A 21,826-nucleotide genomic window follows, 5' to 3' on the forward strand; every position below is an offset into this window, starting at 1 on the left:
TGCATAATTTCTGCTAGCTTTGAAAGGGTTGACTGTTTTGGAATGTGTCAGGTGGAACTTAATATTTAGATGCTGAATTTAGATGTGAACTAGGAGAAACTGAGACAAATTTGGTTCCCTCCTCATATACACTGTCAGGAAATGCTTAGTAATTTATTTGCAATAGGAATGGAAATGAAAAGCTTATTTATGTATCAGTATTATTTATTCCACACCTTCATTTACAGAAACTGTCTGTATCTTTATGCCCATGGTTGTGTAGAGATTTTTCACATATGCTAATACCTCTTTAATAAAACACAATTTGATGAATTTTTGCATCGTTGTAAAGTGTAACGGAGAACGTTTTAATGGACAGTAGGTCCACAACCATTACCAATGCATGTTCTTCCATCTTCTGCCAGCTTGTAGGGATCAGTATGGAGACATTTGTAGCTGCCTTTAGTGTTAATGCATATAGCAGAAGGAGGGCATGGTGGGTTAATTTCATTTTCACATTCATCAATATCTGAAAAATGAGTACACACTGTATCAGCAATATCAGACATAATTACAAATTACAAAGGGATTACCAATTTCTCATAAACACTTTTTACAAGGATTCATAAATGAAAGTCATTGTACACTCAATGAGACAGATAATGATAAAATCTGTATTTTTACTGTTTAAAGGACAAAATAGGGGTTTGTTTTGATTTTTTGTTTGTTTTTTAAAGATGAAAATAGTGAAAAAAAATGTTGCTTTCATAATCCACAAAAAGCTACAAATGGAAACTGGCTGAATTTTCAAAAATACAAATCTTAAAATTGAGAGCTCTTCTTGCACATTTGTGTCCTAGGATTTGACTTCCTCTATAAATGTTTTCATCCTGTGCTCTATAGAGATAATGAAAATAATAATGCAGACACACTTCTGTGCACTTCTAGTCATGATTTTGAGGAGCCAAATTTTCAGGTTAACTTTGGTTATAACATTTATAACTATAATTTGTGATATCACTGCAAGATTGATTGTTTCTAGACGCTATATAATTTCTGCAAAATAACAATATCCTAGCAGAATATTGAGCAGATGAACAATTATCTGTTGGAAAGTCTTGTTCTTAAGGCCTTTCAAGATCTTTCACTCTCACTTTCTGACTACGTGCTGAAATGGGAAACAGCAGTGCAGAAGAGAAAGTACTCAGTGAGGGAAAGAAAGGAGTCTTTTCATATTTTTGCACCTTTCTTCTTTCTTTGTAATGTTTACTTACATGAATGAATTCGGTTGGCTAAAAGTAGGTGTCCAGTGTTATTTTAGGTAGTTTCCAATTTTTTCTGTAAATGTGAGAGTTTGTTTAATGCCTCTGACCAATGGTCCTGTGAAGCACTGCAAGCCCATATGTGGACAACTAGTTGAGTTTTCAGTATCTTCTCTTTTTGGTTCTATTCCTTTCCTTCTCTACCACAATGTTTGATCTGCTACTTCAATATAAGTGGCTGTTTTCAATCAGTATTAAAAACTGACCTGTATTTACTGACTTAGTTTAGCATTGTCACTGAAACCACTTTCCATCATTGGCAATAGGATCAAGCCTGATTCTCTCCAGTTGTAGTACAAAAAAGTAGCTGTGCCCAAAGATAGTTATCAACTAAGACAGTCAAAAGACTACATGCAGGAAAAATCTAAAACTTCAGAACCCTTAAGAAACAAGCACTTTCACAACACTTCTTTGAAGCTGGAAAATAATCTGTTGTTTGGGATGAAGATTTCTGAACATTACTCCCTTCAAAACTACATTTTGAGTTAATGTTCATCATCCAGGAAGGAAAACATGCACCTTTTCCTGTCTTGTAATTCAAATGTGCTTCTTCAGCTTCTGTAGATCCATAGTCATGCTGTCTGCTAACTCGGTAACTTTTCTTCATCACTATATAGTGCATGTCAGATCTGCTACTCAAAGAGCAGTAGTTTACTAAAACAAAGTAAAGAGTTATTTATCAGGAGTATGACATCACTTAATATAAAGGAAGGTAGCATATTCTAGCACTAAATGACTTCCTGAATCAATAGAAATTATATCAGTCAAAGCCCAAGTTAGTAAGCGGGAATTAACAGCTCTCAGAATCCTATGCTTTTTCGAGCAAGCCACTCTGTCTTTTCCAGAGCAGCATATAATTTTGAAACCATCTGCAGAAATGCTAAGCTCTATCCTCCTCATTATATTGCTTGATTTATCCCTAATTTGCTGAATATTTAAAAGAATGGGAACATATTGCACAGACATGCGTGGAACAAAGTGCCTTCTACTGTAAAATTCAAGTAGCATCTGCATAAGTGGGTTTTGATGGTTTTCCTTTGATAAAGGCATTGCTTTTTTAATATATGCAGCAGCTTGTTTTCCTATAGCTGATATACAGTCTTTTGTTTACATTTCTGAACATATTAAAAGAAACTAGGACAAGGAATGAGTCAGTCATTTAACTTATTTATTCCACTCGCTGCCAGAACATTAATGTATTGAAAAGGTTTTATTATAATTAATTTATCAGCTTTATTTCTTTATATGCTATTTATGTGGGAGGAATTCAGTGGATAAATAGCATGTGAATAAAGGAAAGAGCTGCAAATTTCATTTGACTTTTCCCATACCAGGTATACAATTAGAATGAAGTGCTTTTTATTCCATTATCACAGAAATACTGATAAGCAGACTTTATTGTGGATAAGCTGCAGCACTTGCACTCAAGTCAATTTACCACCATCCATAATATATTCTGAAATTTGGCCTTTTTGGGTTTAGTTTTCTCTCACATTCTTATAAAGCAGAGGAGTGTGAATACACACAGACAGATATACATATATACGAATATATTTACACACACCCCCATCATAAACACACACATTTGAAATGTGAGCAGAGAGAATTAATCCTTCATAGCATGAAGAGTGAAAGTCTTGAAATATTTTAATTCTCTTTCTAACCTATTCTACTAAACAGTAAAAGGCAAAATGAAAACAGAAGATGAAAGAATTATTAAAATAACAGGAAAGGATTCCTGTGAAAATGTGCTAGAAATGTATTTTTTACTGATTTTTCCTGCTCTACTTTTGCACCTGTCGAAATAATTAACTTCTGGCAAATCTTTCCATAGCTATTTGGGAGAGGGATGTTGGACCTGAAGTGATGATTAGTTTCCTTAACTTCACTTATTCATTTCACAGATTTTTTTTCTTTTCACTTTTACTCAAATTATTAGGATGACACATGACCTAATGCCGAAGAGTTCAACTTTTATCTAGAGCATCCATTGAAATAATGCCAGGAAAATGACAACTCTCTGTCATCCTGTTATGTTGAATGCAGGATGAAGCAATGTATGATTCTGATTTGCTGCCTTTTCCCCCCCCTTTCTCCTCCCCGCTGCCTCCCTCCCCTGGCTGTTAATAGACTTGATTTCTGCTTAACTGGGCAATTTTTAGTGCCATTTTCCTATCATCAACTTGATTGCTGAATCAGGATGGGTCGAGATTGAGATAGCAATTCTGGAGAAAGGCAAGTTTCACATTTTTGTGTTATTACAACTATAATCCCAGGATGCTATGTGAATTCACATATGATGAGCTATGGAGGACTTTAGCTGTTAGAAAATTCCAATGATAATAATAATAATAATAATAAATACCTATACAAACTGGAACCTCAAAGTTCCATCCTTTGCTTGTGCAGGTTAATTGTTCTTCTCCTTGTAACTGAAATCCATAGTGACATGTATAAGACAATGTAGATTTTCCAGATTCTGAACAATATACAAAATCACCATTTTCCACACTCTTTGGCGTTCCACATAGTTGATCTACAAATAAAAAGTCTGTATTACAGGCTTTTAAAAAATCACCACCTTACACTTGTAAATAGATGGTATTGTCCACTACTGCTTTAAACATTAACTTCAGTGAAAATTTTTGCAGGTTTTAAGGTGATCAAAATTTTAATTGTTCATTTCTCCCCTCCAAAAAGATCAGTAACTACTGGATTACCTTCCTGATAAAATTCTTGCCAAGCTTCTAAATTCATCCCAGGTATATTGTTACAATGCTTAAAATCCTGTGGAAACTTTCCAAGTTGAAAAGCATCTGCTGGCACTTCAGAAATTCCTGTGTTGTCACAAATCACGCGGGACAGTGAATGTTTTCTGAGTTCATGCTTTTGAGCTTCTGTGAAAACATTATCGTTTTCCCACCAAAATCTGGAAAGATTGATAGAAACTTATTTTGAAAAGATCAAAGAGCTGCTTATTGTTACTTCCACATTACCTTACATAAAAGACCAAAATAAGAATTATAGCAAAAATAGGGGAATATAACAATAATAAGAGTAAGTGCCATGACCATACAGAACCAGTCATAAAAAGGCTAGTGTGAGTCTGATGTACTGGACAACTCAGGCCAGCAAAAAAAAGACAGCAGTATTGCTTTTCATTGATTAAACAGTTCCACAAAAAAAGTTTTAATCCTGAGAGAAAAACTTGAGACAAATTTGATTGAACTGGATCCTTACTCCTACACACACTAATATGTGCTGTTCACTCATAAATTTTTTAAAACATAAATTACAGAAGAATTGGAGGAGTAACCATAATAGATTTCCCCATTCCAAAGCTTTTAAGTTCTGCTTGCCCTTACTGAATGGTTTCTAGGACAACAGGTACTGTTGAATGCTTTTCTGGTTAATTAGGAGTACTTAATTTGCTAAGAAACCTGTAGATTTGTAGACAAACATTTTGTATATAAAGATGTCATTAAATGGCAAAAATACTTCTGGAGAGTTTGATAGAACATCTCTATTAGTACATTAAAAAGTGATAAGCACTGTTACACTGCTTAGTTCCCTGTGGCCAGGCCAGTTAGGATTTTCCCAAACTCTAGGCAGGATTGGTGGATGTGCCTGAGGACAGCAGTAGAGTATGGGAGTGATCACAGTGTACACACAGAGCTCAGGTTTAACACAGGACTTAAGATCCATAATACGTGGGGCACATGGCTGAGGTTTCTAGAAAGCCTGTGAGTTTGTGTTTATATTTGCCTGATTAGAAGGGAACAGCAATATTTACTGGGGATTCTATGCAAACCTGGCACGTGCAGCATTTAAATATTTTAATGAGCTGCATGTAAAGGTACCATATAAATGGGAAGTCTGATAGTTGTGTTTGTATTCTGGGGAGGCTGAGGACTGCCAGTGTGCCCTAGGGTGGCTTTTCAGGGCAAATCTGATCCTACTGCCAACAGGAACATAACTGCTAAATAAGGTAAGTGCATGTGAAATTTTTCAAAACTGGCTTTATTTGTAGGCCAGTAGTTACCTTTAGAAGCCTGATTTGTTAAAAAACCCATTCCACTTTGCCTACATTGAAGGAGGAGGCAATGTACAGAACCAGGAGTGGAGTTGATGTCCCACACCTCAGCAGCACTGTGACAAGAAATGCAGGAGACATGGAGGGGCTGGAAGGAGAAAAAAAGAAAGAAGCCTTCCTCCTGCACCTCACCTGCATGCTGTTCCTAAACTTCTCAGAGCGTCCTGAAACCTCACCGATGATTCTGAGGCTTCTCCCCATAACCAATGCCATCACAGACTTTTCTCAACTCAGTTCTACCCCTGTCATGTCCCCTTTCACATACATTGAAGCCTATTCTACTTTGATCACAAAATTCAGTTTTATCCACCGGCCTAAATGATAAATGATTTTTTAATCTACCCAACAGATAGGTGTTTACTTTAACAAACATTTTGATTTACTCCATCAATATGTATCAGATCACCAAATCCCTATGCAAAGAATGACAAAATGTCAGAATTTTTGCTTAAATATTTCAAATCCTGAGATTAAAAAAATATTCAGAGGAGGAAGATGCAAAAGGAGGCTGATGGGTCAGAAACAATTTGTTTTAGGTGATATGGTTAAGTGCCTGAGTTTAGTAGGTAGGAAGAAGAAAACCTTTTATATTTTGTCAGATTACTGACAAAAAGGATTTAGGGCTATCACAATAAGGATTTAGGGCTATCATAATTTGGAGTTCATTCGGGTGACAATTCCATGTAGTCCTGATTTTTGAACTTAAAGAGTACATTAGAAAAGTTCTTTTTAAATTAGGTGTACAGACCTGTCAATTAGGGTATCTAGTGTATGCAGTGTCCCTGGTGCAGTTACAGATAACACTCTACGCTCTACCTGACCAGACACTGCAATGAGTGTTAGACTTTTCCATTCTTACTGTGTGACAACTATAATATCTTGTTACATACGTCTAACTTCTCTTAGGTGTTTTCTTTGTTATTAATGAAAGAATACCATTTCACATTTAAGTTAGCTGCCACAAATTTTGTGGCAGAAACCCGGGGAATTCTTTCATTATTAGAACTCTCTTTTTCTCAATTTGGAGCTAATGTATTAAATTATGCTTATGTTTATTTAATGCTGGTAGCATTATAAGACACTGAATATAGTAACAGTGTATTAAGTTACAGTGTAAAGTACTGAATAATAGAAAGGATGCTGAAAAGACCTCCATAGATACTCTTTCCCTAGATACAGCTAGTATGCCTGTATGATTCAGAGGAATTTCAACCATGTTTTTAACACATCTGAGTAGAATATTTGTTGTCTATACAGTTTCTGTAAATAAAAATCCACCTTTATGATTAGCATTGCTTTTTCTTGTGAGCAAATTTATTAACATTTTTTAAAGTTCAGATTTAAATTCTGCTTTGGATGATTATTTCCATAATATTATCTTTCCTTAATAGTGACTTATAAGATGAGCTTAAAGGTTATTTATTGTAAGGACCAGATGTATTTAAGACACCCCTGCTAGCATGGTGTGAGGAGTTTTAAATTAGTCATCTCCTGAGATCCAAAATTACTGCCACAAGTACATGACAGAAATAAAAAAAGGTTGGTTTTAAAATTGCTCCATGAGCAGAAGCAAGATATAAACCCCATTGTGACCTGAAGCTGCATTCCTCCTGCTTTTCTGGTATGAAGGGTTGTACTGGCACAAGTTCAGGGTGGCATTTGTGCAGGGTTGGTTGAAGTGACATCCTATGCTGTGTCTAATGAAGCAACTCTGGGAACACTCTGCAGTCCCAATTCACATAAGGCCAAGTATGTGATGTTTTTATTATCCCTTCTATGAAGCCCTAATTACAGCTTTTTCCTATCCCTTCTGACTTTGCTGCAGTTGCCAAAGAAAAATACTGAGGTTCTTTCAGGTCCTGAGCCCAGTGCAGCCCTCAGGGGGAATAAAACCTGCACACTACTACATCCAGCCATGCAGAAGGCACTGGTCCCTGCCACAATTAACTTCTGATGGCACCTTGCATTTTCAGCAGGAACAGCTGGACACCTCAGTACCATAGAAACAAACTCTGTGTCATCTGGAATTGAGACTGTATACGAACCTAAGAAGAATAATCAAAAGCTCACCCAACAAAACTGAAGGAGCTAAAATAAAAATGTTCAAGGGGCAGAGAGTGATTTATCTGAAGCATGTGTAAGTGACTGTAAAATCTCCATTGCTACTGAGTTTCTACACATGATTTGACTGCATAATAAACTCACCGGTCACCATCCCTTAGTGCTTTCATTTGCTTTCCAATTATACATGCAAACAGGGGACCAGTCCTAGCACCTGGAAGAAAGTCTTCCATGAGACCGCCAAGCCAAACATCAATATTGTTAGGATTATGGTACAATTCCATGATTTTTTCAGTGACATTTTGATTGGTTATTACTGCATTCAGGTCAGTGTGAGTTTCCAGTTTTGGTAAACCACAGAATTCTCGCCATTCATTATAACCTGCAAATAAGATGTTGAAAGGAAGATTAGATTTATCTGTTAGGCATGTTATATGAAACTAATACATTTATAAGCACTGGATTTGGACAACATTAATTGAAGTCATAGACAGTTATATATAAAAAAGGTCTGCTATTATTGGTTAAATTGATCAGAGAAATTATGCCAGGATCTGAACTAAGCTCCAGCAGTCTTCCTCTAAGCAGGTATATCCATGGCCTAATGGACTATTAACTCCTTGACTGTTAATTCAGTCTTACCCTGGGTTGACTGGAGTAAAAAGTCTGGTGTGTAAAACCCATGACAACATGTAATATTTCTTAAAATGCAGAGTGTACCTAACTAAGCTATCTGTGCCACTCCTGGAGACAACACTTTCTGTGGTTGGTGGAGCCACAGAGGCTGTGCCTAAAGTGACCTATCCCACATGCTGGAGACAGCCTGATGATGGGAAGTGGCTGCTTCAGGCAGAAACCCCTGCTTCTTGGTGCTGGTTCCAGCAAAAACAAGCCTCAGGTACTTACACTGAGCACACCCAGTTCCACTCACTGGTACTGTTCTTCTAGATTCCAGATTTACCAGATTATTTTAATCTCACAAACTGTCAAATACTTTCCATCAAAGTTAAGAATATTAGCAATGTGCATTTTAAAAGAGACTTAAGTGACTTTTATGATTACCAAAGCTATTATTTAAAAGCTTATGATTTCATCCCAAATATAAGCAGCTGTACTTCAGTTACCAGTTGGAAGATAAAATAAAGAAAAATCAATAGACCTGGGAGTCCATGATCACGGCCACGTTGTAAATTCAGTGATGATAAATCAAGTGAACCATTATTGGACAACACAAACAGTTTTTCTGTTAACTCCTCATTCAGCAGTTGATCTTGTACCTGCAGTTTTGCTGGATGTGCTAGAAGACCCCTTATTAAAGGATCCAAGCCTCCTTTAAAGATAAAAATGATGGTATTATAGCATATATATATATAAGCTATTATAAAAAATGTGAAAACATATATGTTTCTATGTTTTTAAAACACTGTCCACACAGGCTTTAACATTTAAACACATGCAAAAATCTCCTTTAGTTTAAAGTAGATATAATAGTGGTATGAAAAAGCTCCATCTTCTTCAGTTGTAAATGAACTTGCAACCTGTTAATAAATTCATACAGAAAAGAAATCCCAGAAACATTTTGACTATCACTCATCCTTCTGTTGCCAATCTATCAAACTGGTTTCATCTGGAGAGTAATGTTTGTCTGATTCAGTCAACCATTTAATTGAGAATAATCATTCAAGTTCTTTTTAGTGCTCTGTAATCCAACGAACATCTTTAAAGAAATTACTTAATTAAATAAATGCTCCCATTCCTAATTCAGGATAAGTAACTTTGAAAAAGGTTACAATATTCTGGGGAGAAAAACACCAAAAAACAACAGAAGCAGTTTAAATAAGACCTACCTTCTTTAATGAGCCTCCAAGGACTAAAGAAAACTTCATGTAAATTAAGATTTGGGAGTTCAGGATCATCTAAATACTGTGCATTCAATCGCCTTACTATTGGTTGGATTGTTGCATGACCAAAACGAAAAGCAGCTGTTGAAAATACATTAGAAACTGTAGGATTCACTGTGGGATCATAACCTGTATAAAGGCCAATATACAGATTAAAAGCATCTGGACCAATGATTTTGGGAATGTAATCTCTTAAAGTAATAATCTGAAAGAAAAGAAAAAGAAACATAGTTCAGCTTTTATGTAGATGAACAGTAATGAATCCCAGGTGTTAAAGGGTTTTTTCTTCACTCATCTATGCCCAAGCATTTGACATAAGTAAGAACAGTATTACTGGGAAAACAATATCAGTCTTATTTTTTGCAGTAAGGGGACAAATGACCAGAGAATTCGTGGTACAGCTCAGAATAGTGCAAAAGTCAGGCCCTTTTAGGTCTCACCATAGATGCTAGACCAAAGCCTCCTCAGTAGAGATTACCAGTGCTGCTCATTTACAAACCATGGGGGTAATCCAGCTCACAGGAGGTGTGCTGAGATTAAAAATGTAAATTATAATGGCTTTAAAAATGGCAATGAAGGCAAGAAGCACTATAATGTCTTTCAAGGACACTTTCTAATGTGAACAGATACTATTTTCAGACCTATGTTTGTGACACAAATCCTCTTTTATTATTATTTGAAATGATGAGGCCTTAAAATGCTGGTGCCAAAAATCCCTCTGTAGAAATTATATACTAAATTTAGGCCAATTTATTGACTTCTAACAAATGCACTTCAAAAATGAAAAGACTGATAAACACCTTCTGTCAAATGCTTTTATAATGCAATAGTATTACAGTGGCATGGAAAAGCATAGGAGTAATCATGACAAAAGGAAAGAGGGGAAAATGTTCTAACATAGCAAATAAAATGCATTATAGGTTAAAGATTATGCTGAACTCAATAAAACAATATGAGATAAATATGAAGCACAATTAACTCAAAAAAATATCTCATAGATTCAATATAATATGCAATAAATATACAGACAAATGTACTTTGAACTTGATATAGTGCATATTGAAAAACTAGCTGGAATAAAATGACCTTATAAAAAGCTTGTATCTTTATTTTAGGCACAGAGCACAGGAAAGCAAACCTTTCCACAATTTTATCACTTTTCTCAGAAAGTAGAGGTTTAGGTTCTCAGGTTAGGTCATACAGTGAACAAAATTTATAGAAGACAATATATTAGTCTCCTTTTTACAGCTCCTTTAGTGTAGCATATGAAACAAATAAAATTATTGCAAAAAACACTGACTGTCATTTGAAAAGCTAATCTTTTGCTTTATTCAGAAAGGTTTTTCAAGACAGCAGTTCTAATTTTAGATGTATAGTTTTTACAATCAAAGACCTTATGGAGGAGTAGGTTAGTCATGGATACAAAAATCCTGGTATGACTAATTTTTTGGCTCATTTTAAATGAAATCCCAAGCTAAGCTGCTCAAGAAGGCCAGACTCCCTGAAGAAAAGGGCAACTCAGATTTTTCATTTGCTCCAGAGGCAACATCTTCATTTTTAATTTCCTCGCTAGGGAAAGAGGGGTTACCATTTCAAGACATGAAAATTAAAAGGCTAAGGGTAAAAAGGGGTCTTATGCCTGCCAACCCTGCCCTAGGAGAGGCATTTGTTTGATGGAAATTTCCAAAGGCTAAATGAGGCCCCATCAAGTAGAGGTGAGTTTTAGACAGTCCAGGCTAAGTTGTTACTAATACAGAAGAATACAATACTGCTACTGGAACCTGCCGAAGAACCAGGTCTGAAATCTAGCATTTCTGTAGTCTTTGGATGTGGCCAAATATGTCTGTGTGAAGTCAAGGAGAGGCTCACTATAGGTTCTCACAACTGACACATATATAAATTTTAAAGAAGATGTTTACAGCTGACAAGCATCAAAAGTATTTTTGTAAAAAATTCTTTTGCATGCAGTCCCTTCTCTCAGAGAATGATATAAAAGGTTTATTTGCTTTCATAAATAAGGACAGTACTTTCTTTCAGTAGAGTATTCCTTCAATAAATGAGATTCTCCTGTGGAAACAAAGGACTGTGCCTGTTGCAAAATATGTCAATAAAACCAAGCAGAAAGCAACAATATGGGAGAGATACCACAAACTAATATAATGAATGGCTCCTTCATTTCTGGCTTACTTTGAGCCTATTTGTTAGCAAAAAAAATTAACTTTTGGGTGTTTGCAGCAGCATAAGGAATGTATTGGATATACTAAATCTGAACCTGCAAGGTACCAAGTGGTCTCAAATCTTTGTGACATTTATGAGATTAGTGGTAATCCAAGCTCTTCTTAGGCTACATTCATTGCCTCATATCATCACATCCAAGCTCTACAGAAGCCTCATGAAGAAAACAATTTTAATCATTAATATCAATATTTCTACTATCTCATGGCAGTCATTGTTCCAACAGCATAATTTAGTGGAAAATTATGACAAATGAGTGTTGTGTTTTAAACAGAGGCCCATATGCTCGGTGTTTTTATGTTAGCTTTTTAATCTATATAATCATATATTAACTGAGAAATTGAGATCATTTAAATATTATTCATTTAGTCATATCAGAGAAAATAATAATTTCTTAGCAATTCAGTTAATCATTTGGTAAGTATCCAGACAGAAACAGCATCTGAGCATCAGAAAAGGCTTTGTATAGATTTTGCATCATATCACGAATCCCATGTGCACTGTTTACAGAAAGAGCAACTGAATCCTGACCTGTAAGCACTAGAGTACTGCAAGTCAGATGGGATGTTACTGTTAAAGGCAACACTCTTCTCTTTCAGAAGGCAGAATTACAACAGGAGTTTCCATGCCTTAGGAAACCACTGTGTATCCTGGCTGTATTTTTCTCCAGATAGAGCTACCTTCATCAGAAGTCAGCCACGTTATATGTTTGGAAATAGGCTACATATTTTTACTTTATTTTTGAAAAAAAATTGTTCGTGTTAAACACTATTATCAATTAAATGTAAAATATTCATAAATTCTTATCACTATTCATAGGGTTTAGGAGACTTTCCTTGCAAAAACCTCTACAAGTAGGCGTGAATGCGATACAATGGCTGGAGCAGGGAAACAACAAAAAAAAAAAGACAGGCTGGAAGAGAGGATATAGAAATATGTGACCTGCCATAAGGATAAGTAAGGCCAAAAGTGCATCTTATCATTGGCCAGCTGCATCTTGTCATTGGCCAGCTGTAGCTGCAGCGGAATGGTATCTCACTGGGATAGTGTAGTGCCAATTAAATGAAGCTTCTGCACTTGGGAAAGATTGCAGAAATAATAGAGAACTATCAAATATAGCAATGATGTTTAATTCATTAAAGTGCTATGCATTGTTAGTTTGCACTTCTCACTGAAGATGCTAAAAGATATACAGATAAGATGATGTTGAAGCCCTAAACTTTTGGGTAAAAGGTGATTTTATGAGAGTTCAATTTTTAATTAAAAAATGAATACATTATTATAGTTATGTTAATAGTCTAAACTGTGCATTTTATAAACATGAGTTCTGACATTATTCAAGACATACTCTTTCATAATATTTTATTTATCTATTTATTCTTTATAATTTCATATTTCTGAGAGGAGCTATCTAATAATCTAATTTCAAAACCAAGTTTCATCCAAGTAGTCAATGTTTGTAAGTCTCAGAAGTCACCCATTTTCAACCCATGCCTTGGACCATGCAAGATGCTGAGAACACAAGCTGATGTAGAAGGAAGCAAAATAAATACCTATGTGCACACAGAAAACTAAAGGCAGTTGTCACCTATAATTGGGGTTAAGTGGGAGCAACTGCATTAATTCAGAGTTGGTTCTCTGGTACTGTAATAAATCAAAGAGAATTGGATTCAGATTGACCTGCAAAAGTCCTACTCCATCTGATTAGTGCCAAATCATCCATCTTTCATAATCCAGATGGCACATCAGGAGAAACTGTCTCCAGAAAGAGCAGCAGAGGTGTGTGCAAACTGTGTATGTGTGAGATAGTAACATTAAGACTAGTAGTTGCATATTTGAACATTTTTCCTCGGATATTAAATGACAAAGAAAAAATGTCTTTTTGCACAAAACATGAGGTAAAACAAAATATGAATGTTTACCACTGTATACTGCAGTGGTAATACTTTATAAAGTTATGCATGTGTCATTCCCATGAAATAGAAAGGACAGTTACTACTCCTTATCAGTGAAACTGTATAATGCAGGGAAAAAAAATAAAATCTGTTTTGTGCAGGATATCAACAGGCAATTGTTATGTTTGGTAACTTTGTCAAATTTCTGTTATCAAACATTCGTCACTAGAGATCTTTATGGTGCCAAAAAAAACATCCAGGAAGAAAAGTATGGTCTAAGGAGATATTTTTTTCACCTTCTTTATTCTAGAGAGAAGAATAGGCTTTTTGTTCAATTCTCTGTAATTACACACCTACTGGCAGGACTTACGCTTGAAAGTATTCCTTCAAAAAAGAGAGAATTGTAGAAATGTCTAGCAACTGAAACAAAACTTGATAGTGGAAATCTCAAGGTAAATTCAACCAGAACTGTCATTAGTGTGCCAGTTAACATAGCACACTAATAGAGATACTCCAATTATCTGTCCTGAATGAATGTCTCTAAACCAGCTAGATATAATTCAAACACATTTCTAATGAGCCATAGGCAAATCTCATTAGTCTGTGATACCAGCAGAGATAATGAGCAGTGCTGATCCATGCAGTGCATGGCCTTTCACAAAGCATTTTCTTTCAGACTGTAATGTTTGTGGATGCAAACTAGGAGGGCATGAATGCACAGAGGCCTGCTTTCGGACTTGTGCTTTTCTTCTAACAAGTATTAACTACTATTCTGACTTGCCAATGCCATTCTTTTAATGAAAAAGACATATTTAGGGCAGAGGAGCTGACTTGGTTAAAGCAAACAAAAAGCCAAATATTTCAAAAGAACTGACTAAATGCAATTAAGTATGTTACTTCTCTGAAGCTATATGGCTTTGAGTGCAAGTAACAATGTACTAGACAATGCAGATGGTTTCTTAAAGGAAGCATGCTTCATAATCTATTCCATTGTCTAAAAATTGTGGCAGAAGAAAGGAAAAGCGTTTCATCAGAAAAGTGACACTTTATTGCATCCTTCCCCAATTATCTTCAAAAAGTCTCCTTTTGTTATACAATATCATTATAATAATCATCATATAATATATTATATGTAATATATTTGCATATATTATATATTTTACATTATTATTATATATAGTATGTAAACTATATATTATATCTCATTAAATTACACTATATTATATATTACATATAATTATATTATATATTATATTACATAATACTATATATAATATATATAATATATAGTATTATATACAATTGTACTATACATTATATACTATATATAATATATCATATACAATATAATGTGATATGAGATTATATGATATATGATATATGATATGATATGATATGATATGATATGATATGATATGATATATTAATATATAATTTCCTTTACCAAGAAAAAAAAGAATCTGGAAAGGTCTGTTTTATAGAAAAACAGACATTGGAGAAGCCTGAATAAATATTTATCTGAGTAGAAATTGCCTTGAAAATCAGAACACTGAGGTGCCTAGACAAACTAAACACCAGGACATTGCTTTTAGGAAAGCGGAAAGCAAAACAAACTTTAAACACGCCATATTTGAAGCACGGAAATCCGTGGGGAAGAAAAGGTAATGTGATCTCAAAAGCCCTTCACAGAAGCATATTTGAAGCTTTGTGAGTTCTGTTCTGAGATATTCACTGCCATGTGTAGATAAGCATACAAGCAGCCAACCTGATGCAGGGCCCCAACAATTTTGCGCGTCTCTTGGTAGACGGTCTCGGCGCTCCAGTGGCCGTTGATGCGTTGGAGGGCTCGGGCCACGCGGTTGTGCTCCCTCAGCCACAATGTGTGCATGGCAGCCAGGGATGTGACCTCGCTGGAGCGGCTGTCCCCGGCCAGAAAACATTCCACCCTCTCACCTCCACTTGCACTTGGGTCTTGTGCACAAGGGGATGGGATCTGGTCTGTAAAAGGCAGATATTCCCGACGGTTATCGTAATACTTTAAGTTTACTCTGAGAAGGCCTTCTTTGCTTGTCAAATTCCTCAGTTTGTTTTCAACAGCAGGAGTACTGCCATAGACTGTAGAGGCATCAAGGAAAGAAGTTAAGCCATTGATCTGTTGTCTTGCATTTAGCACTGATATGTTTCCAAAGGGAATAGTGTGATCACCAGTGCCGCATGCAGGAGATGAGCGGTAGAAGGGCAGGCAATCCATCCCTGCTGATAATGTATCATTGGTGGTTACCTGCATACAAAATAAGGGTATTTTCTGAGGTGAGGAGAACAGCTGTGGATGCTGAATAGAGTCTTGTCTAAATATTTACTTTCACTCTCTCAGTTTTTAATTGTTCAGACCTCATCTACTGGAGTGAAATATTCTAAATATATTTAGATTGTTTTACTTGAGATTTAAGGAAAAAAATCAATCTTCTTTAAGCAGAGACAAATAAACCCCAAAACTTTTACTCTATCACAAGCTATTGATGTAATACATGCACATCTAAATCAGTCTGGCTTTACAATCAAAATCCATCATAAAATGTATCAGAGTGAAGACGTGAGCATCTGGTCAAATTCTGTTCTACTGAAGAGCAATTAAAACAGCAGCTTTACCTGCATGCAAAAAAAACATAATGAGGAGTTTCAGTGTCTGCTGCAGCTTTGTAAAAGCTTTGGTTCAGTACTGGATTCTAATCCAATTTCCTAACTAAGGCCAGATATAAATATTCATTCTACTTTCTGCCAGTCCCCCCACAACTCTTCTGCTACATTATTTTGCTTCAACAGTTGTCTTACAAGTATTGAATAATGAATCTTTATAAAAAGCAAAGGCTGCATGTAAACTTAGCTAAATGAAAGATTGCTCAGTCCTTTATTGGTTTGATCCCAACACAGTTGAGACACTGAGGTGAAATAATGAGGTTCAAATATCAGACTAAGAGAAAATAAATGCTTTGTACAGACACCTGAGCTAACCCTTATTTATATTATATCTACTTGCTTTTCATTTTTCAGAACTCTTTGTCAGAAGGCAGTGAATGCTGCATATGTGATACAATTTCTTCAATTTTCTAATCATACAATCAGTCTGCAAAGATAGAACAGTCATTAAATTGGGGTTAACAGTTACAAAGCAACTTTGGAATTAAATTAATTAACTTTATGTAATAAGGTTGCCTCATTTATTATACCAAGTTAAATTTTCTTACTTCTGAGAGCTCATGTCAGTAGGGATTGATACCAACAAAACATTTACTTTAAGAAATTGTTTAATTTGTTTTGCTAAAGAAATTCCACCATTATTTCTTCTTTGCCTAGGTTTTAGCAAATCAAAGTAGGTTATGTTTGAAGAAAAGAAGTAATTTTCTTTCACTGATTTTTGAAATCAATAATTTCTCTGTCTTGTGCTTTCTATTAGGCATTTGTTATTGAGTCTTTTGCTATTAGTGTGGCTTTTTTTCCCCTTCAGCTGATAATGTAAGCAGGCAAGTCATCTTATACTACAAATATCTGAACTCAACAGCCACAACCTTGCATGTGTTTGAATGTCTCATGCTTCTAGTTATCAGGAGATATTCAGGAAGAATTCAGGTATCACTGAGAAAAGAATATAGGAGACGCCTTTATGCTGTTAAACAGGAAGGCTCACAGGGAAACATAACACTGAATGAAGTTCATACTGAATAATCTTTAGTTAAGTGTCTCTGCAATTTCAATTAATTATGTTCTAGTTCCCAGTAGAGAAAAAACAGCAGTAATGAACATCAAGGGACTGGCAGAGCTGCATAATGCTGTCCTTTCCCTTTTCATAGGATAAGTAGTTTGCAGCCAGCAGCTGAATGTGTAAATTAGAGGTTCGTTACATTATTATTTAAAAACATTAAAAATAATCGGAGTGAAAAAGAGACCCTTTTTCTGCTGAAATGAGGACCGAGTAACTTTTTTTTTCCCAAAACTAATAACTAAAAATAATATGATTATTTTTTGTTTGTGTTGCATAGTTCTAGAGGGAAAAAAAAATGCAACAAAACCTGATTAGCCACAATAGTTTTCCTGTATAGCTGCATGTTGATTTAAATGGTTATTATATGTGCATGGTCAAACCTGGTTATGGTGAAATTCTTCCATGTGTAGAAATATGGAAGGTAATAATTGTTTAAGTGTACCACAATCTCTCAACTGTTATTTCACTTAAAGAAAAATATTTCTTACTGTGAATTAATCCTGTGGGAAATGACCTTGTAGAGGGACTTTTGCTGTAGATTTAAAAGAAAACCTAGCTTATGGTCTGTGAAAGTTTGAAAAAAAAGGAAAATATTAATGCTTATTTGTGGACATGCAACTTGGAGAAGGGTCCATGATCCCATCTGACAGCTAGCTACTGCTTCTGAAACAAGAAAAAGGCAGGGTCTCTGCTGGTTGTTGGATGATTTATTTGTAGCTGAAACAGTAACCTGTCATGTTACATGTCACCTTTTCCAAATCAGCTCTCTTTTCTGTGACTCTGTTTGTTTTCCACCTTTTTTGTATCTCGGGTAAGTTTTTCGGGATTGTATCATGCTAACTGTATGCGTAGTGTCTAACTTACTGGCAGCAATGTAATTAATACTGAATAAAATCAGTAGCTCTCTTATGAAAATCTTTCTAATGCTTTTTCATGTCTCAGCCCGAACCTAGAGTAATAATCTGAGGAATGACAAGTTATCTCCACAACCCTATCATGTCAGCATGTCAGGCTGTTATAAAAGAAATGTAAACTAAAGCTAATGGGTTTGTGGGGTTTTTGCCCATTAGGGGACCCTGTAAATATACAGAAAAAAAAAGTGTTCAGGCTCTACTAGAAATTACAGATTCTATGTGAGAATTGTTGAGAGAAATTCTATGACAATTATTATAAAAATTTGCAGAACAGAAAATCACAATGGTTCCTGGTAGCCTATGAATCATTGTGCTGGTTTTACCTTGAAGACACTGAGGGGAGGGCACACTAGGAAGTTTTTCTCCATGAGAACTTCCTCTGTGAATTGATGGGACCAGTTGGAGGCTGGTTTAGTTGTTGACAGCCTGAGAAACCAACTGGAAAAGTCGGTTCTCTCCGTGAATCACATTTGAAGCAAGTAAACCCCAGGAAAGCTCTCTTGCATTTCCATCCTTTCACAAGGTAACGCTGACCTGACCCGGGTCCCTCTCATGTGGGGCCAGGCAGGGCTGGGCTCGGGAGGCTGCCGGGCCCCGTTTCCAACCAGGAGCCCCGATAACCAAAAAGAATCAAAGCCCATGGCTGAGATCCCGGCCCTTTTCCCGGTGTGGCCATAGCTCAGCAGGGCCCTGCCCTGCCCTGCCCCGGCTCGGAGCAGCCCTGGGGTGGCCGAGCCCGCCCGGCCGCCCTCACGGGCTGGGGGGAGGCAGCCGGGCCCGGTTCGGGAGAGCCCCCAGGGCTTTGTGTGCTGGGCAGGGCAGAGGGAGAACCCCCGGGCTGCGGCTGGAGCTGGGGGCGGGCAGCGCCGGGGGAAAGCCATGGACACACGGCCTTGGCACCCATTTCTCCTCTGCGTGCACTTTGCAGTTCTCGTCCTGCCCCTCCAGCGTGGCCTGGGCACCCTGAGATCCTGACACAGCTCCGGCATGGCCTGGCACAGCCCCTGCAACTTCTGGGGGAGATTTTAACTTTTCCAATGCTCAGATAAGACGTACAGACCTTCCATCCTTCCTTGGGTGAGAAGAAAAAGAACAGAAAGGATACACCGAAGTCAATGAAGCAAAAGCTAAATTTCTAAATGGAAGGAGAATGAGGAGACACCATGAAGGTTGGCTGAAATATCTTTTTGTAAGTTATAGGGGTGGACTGTACTACACAAAAATATTCCATTAAACCATGAAAAAAGAGAGACATGGTGGGGGTGGAGTGAAGTGTAAAGTGTTTGGGAAAACCCTTTGCCCCAAGATAAAAAGGGGGATCTCTGTTCCTGGGAATATTGTATGAACAGAGAGAAGTGTGCTAAAGAGAACTTTTGCCTTTGAGTAGCTCTTCCTTAAAAGTAATACCCCATGAGTATTTTTAACATGGCCCACAACCCAGCTCTGGGAAGGCTGTGAAGTGGGAGGAAATTCATGATAGCAGATCCCAGGCAGCTGTTATTCATGGAAAAGTGGAGTCAGGAGAGAGCTGGTTATTTCCTCTCTTGAAAAGATCCTTATAGCTAAACAAGAAGAAACTCCTCTCCCTAAAGTCAACTGAAAAGATTATTTAAGCAAGGAATTGACTGAAGAGTCTCTGTATGTTGTTAAGATATGAAAAAGAGGAAGAAGGAAGTGGTCTGAAGATCTGCTCTGAATTTATTATTATTTTTCTTTGTGTTCTTAATAAAGTTTTTCTTTATCTCATGTTAAGTTTTAAGCCTGCTTTGCTTTTATTCCTAATTCTGTTTCACAACAAAAGGTAAATATATTTAAAATTGGCAAACCCAAACGATAACATTTTTGGTGCGTTAGCCGGGAAACAAAAACTAAACCAAGACAATAATTTACCTACATTTGTTATTAATATTAATGCACTATTGCAGCTTTTGATCTTTCAGTGAATTTCACTTTGCAGTATTTGCAGATATTACTCTGAATATTTTCTAGGCAGATTCCCTAACCTATGCACTCAGGAGCCTCCTCTTCCTGCTGAAACCCCCAAAGATGTGCAGCTGCAGGCACAGTTGTCCTTTTCTCTGGGTGGATTCTCCCTTGGGTGCCACTTGTGTAGGAACAGCAAGAGTGCAAACTGCAGCCTCTATTTCTACATTGTTGTATACTATGCTATTGATTTCACTGCCTTTGGAAACCAGCCACAGTTTCTTCATTTACAAAATAAATGTATAAAACTAACTGTGACAATTCTCCAAATATTTAATATGTGGATATTTATTTAGTTATTAATTCTGAAAGAAAATTAGTTCTAGAGGGTAATAGCATTTTGTTTTGATGTTCAAAAATTATTTCCTCTGATCACACAACAGCAACAGCCCCTTCTTTTTAGTTTTTTTTTTTTTAAACAGAATCTATTCTCTGTGAAAAAAAGTCACAAAATACTGGACATTTATAATAAAAGCAAAAGAACAACCATCTTTGTATCTGTCCATCAAAGCTGTCAATAACTGGTTAATAACAAAATGGAACTGAAAAATTCATAGGACTGTAACCATTTAAAGGGGCCACAAGTTGGGAAACTTATGTAACACATACAGGGTTGTGACTGAATTTCGTTTTATGTCCCCTGCCATGGCCAATTGTGGTTACATCGAAGGTAGCCCTGAGCCATCCTTCTGCAGGGCTGCAGTGCTGAGTAGGAGCAGCATCCAGTGCTAGATTTAGCTACGTGTTAAATACTCAATTATTTAGTACATGTTCATATAACTCGCCTTCAAGAGCATTCTTGAAACACACTCTCTGAATCTCGTCACAGCTCCAAGACAGAAATCTGGTCTATGCCTTGTTTAGAGCACTAAAGGATGTACTTTCAAGTCTATGCTGTGACAATCTGTGCACCGTTTATCCCTCTGTGCTGAATGCCTCTACCTTGTGAATAATGTCAGCCTTAGAGTATTTTCTAAAGATCCCTTACGTTGTCTCTTTTTTTAAGTAGATAGGATTTCAAGGCTTGAATGTCAGGGATCAGTAATTAGACCACTATGGTCCCTGTAATCCACATTTCATTCAAATTACGGGAAACAGTATGAGTGTCCTTTCAATAAAAAAAATCCATATAGTAATAAAAAATGTGGGGGTTTGGCATTTAAAAATCAATACTAGTCACGTTGTTTCAAAGAATATATCATAAACACAAAGACTTTCAAAAACTTTTGTGGTTTTATAGCTATAGCAAACAGACATTTTAAAACTGGGACTCAGTGTATTGTATATGTTTCAAATGTATTTGTCTTCACATCATACAAAGCACTGCCAGTCAGGGAGCAGATGTCTGCCCCAGCCTCTCTTGGTAAGACTTTGGGAATGGGAATATTTTTAAGATTGTTACCTATAAAAAAAATCAATTCCTTGCACCAGATGGAATTTTGAAACACAGCAAACTAGAGATTTTTGTCAGAGCTATGGCATACTCTTAGTATTTAGGGCTGTTGTGGCTGATTCAGGTTACTCAGTGCTCTCAGTTGCTCACTGTCTGAAAACATGGCTCTTTAAGAACCTGTGCTCTTTCTGAATGCTCTCAAGGTATATTTGCAAACTTTCAGAAGTCCATATCTCCAGGTGAGAGGGACTCGATTTACCTGCCTGTGGTGAAATTGTAAGCATTCATTA

General features: G+C 36.5%; 1 protein-coding gene across 1 annotated transcript in view; it reads right to left on the minus strand.

The window, feature by feature from the left end:
• Positions 1 to 347: 347 nt before the first annotated feature.
• Positions 348 to 21,826, minus strand: part of TPO (thyroid peroxidase) — a 37,181-nt gene continuing 15,702 nt past the window's right edge. Inside the window, exons 7-13 of the mRNA XM_062488518.1 lie at positions 15,252 to 15,767; positions 9,303 to 9,561; positions 8,615 to 8,785; positions 7,600 to 7,837; positions 4,022 to 4,230; positions 3,667 to 3,837; positions 348 to 508 (exon numbers count right to left, since the gene is read on the minus strand). Of these exons, the coding sequence (XP_062344502.1) occupies positions 348 to 508; positions 3,667 to 3,837; positions 4,022 to 4,230; positions 7,600 to 7,837; positions 8,615 to 8,785; positions 9,303 to 9,561; positions 15,252 to 15,767 (1,725 nt within the window). The remainder of the gene's footprint in view (positions 509 to 3,666; positions 3,838 to 4,021; positions 4,231 to 7,599; positions 7,838 to 8,614; positions 8,786 to 9,302; positions 9,562 to 15,251; positions 15,768 to 21,826) is intronic.

This window comes from Cinclus cinclus, chromosome 3 (assembly GCF_963662255.1).
Source record: "Cinclus cinclus chromosome 3, bCinCin1.1, whole genome shotgun sequence".
Lineage (NCBI taxonomy): Eukaryota > Metazoa > Chordata > Aves > Passeriformes > Cinclidae > Cinclus > Cinclus cinclus.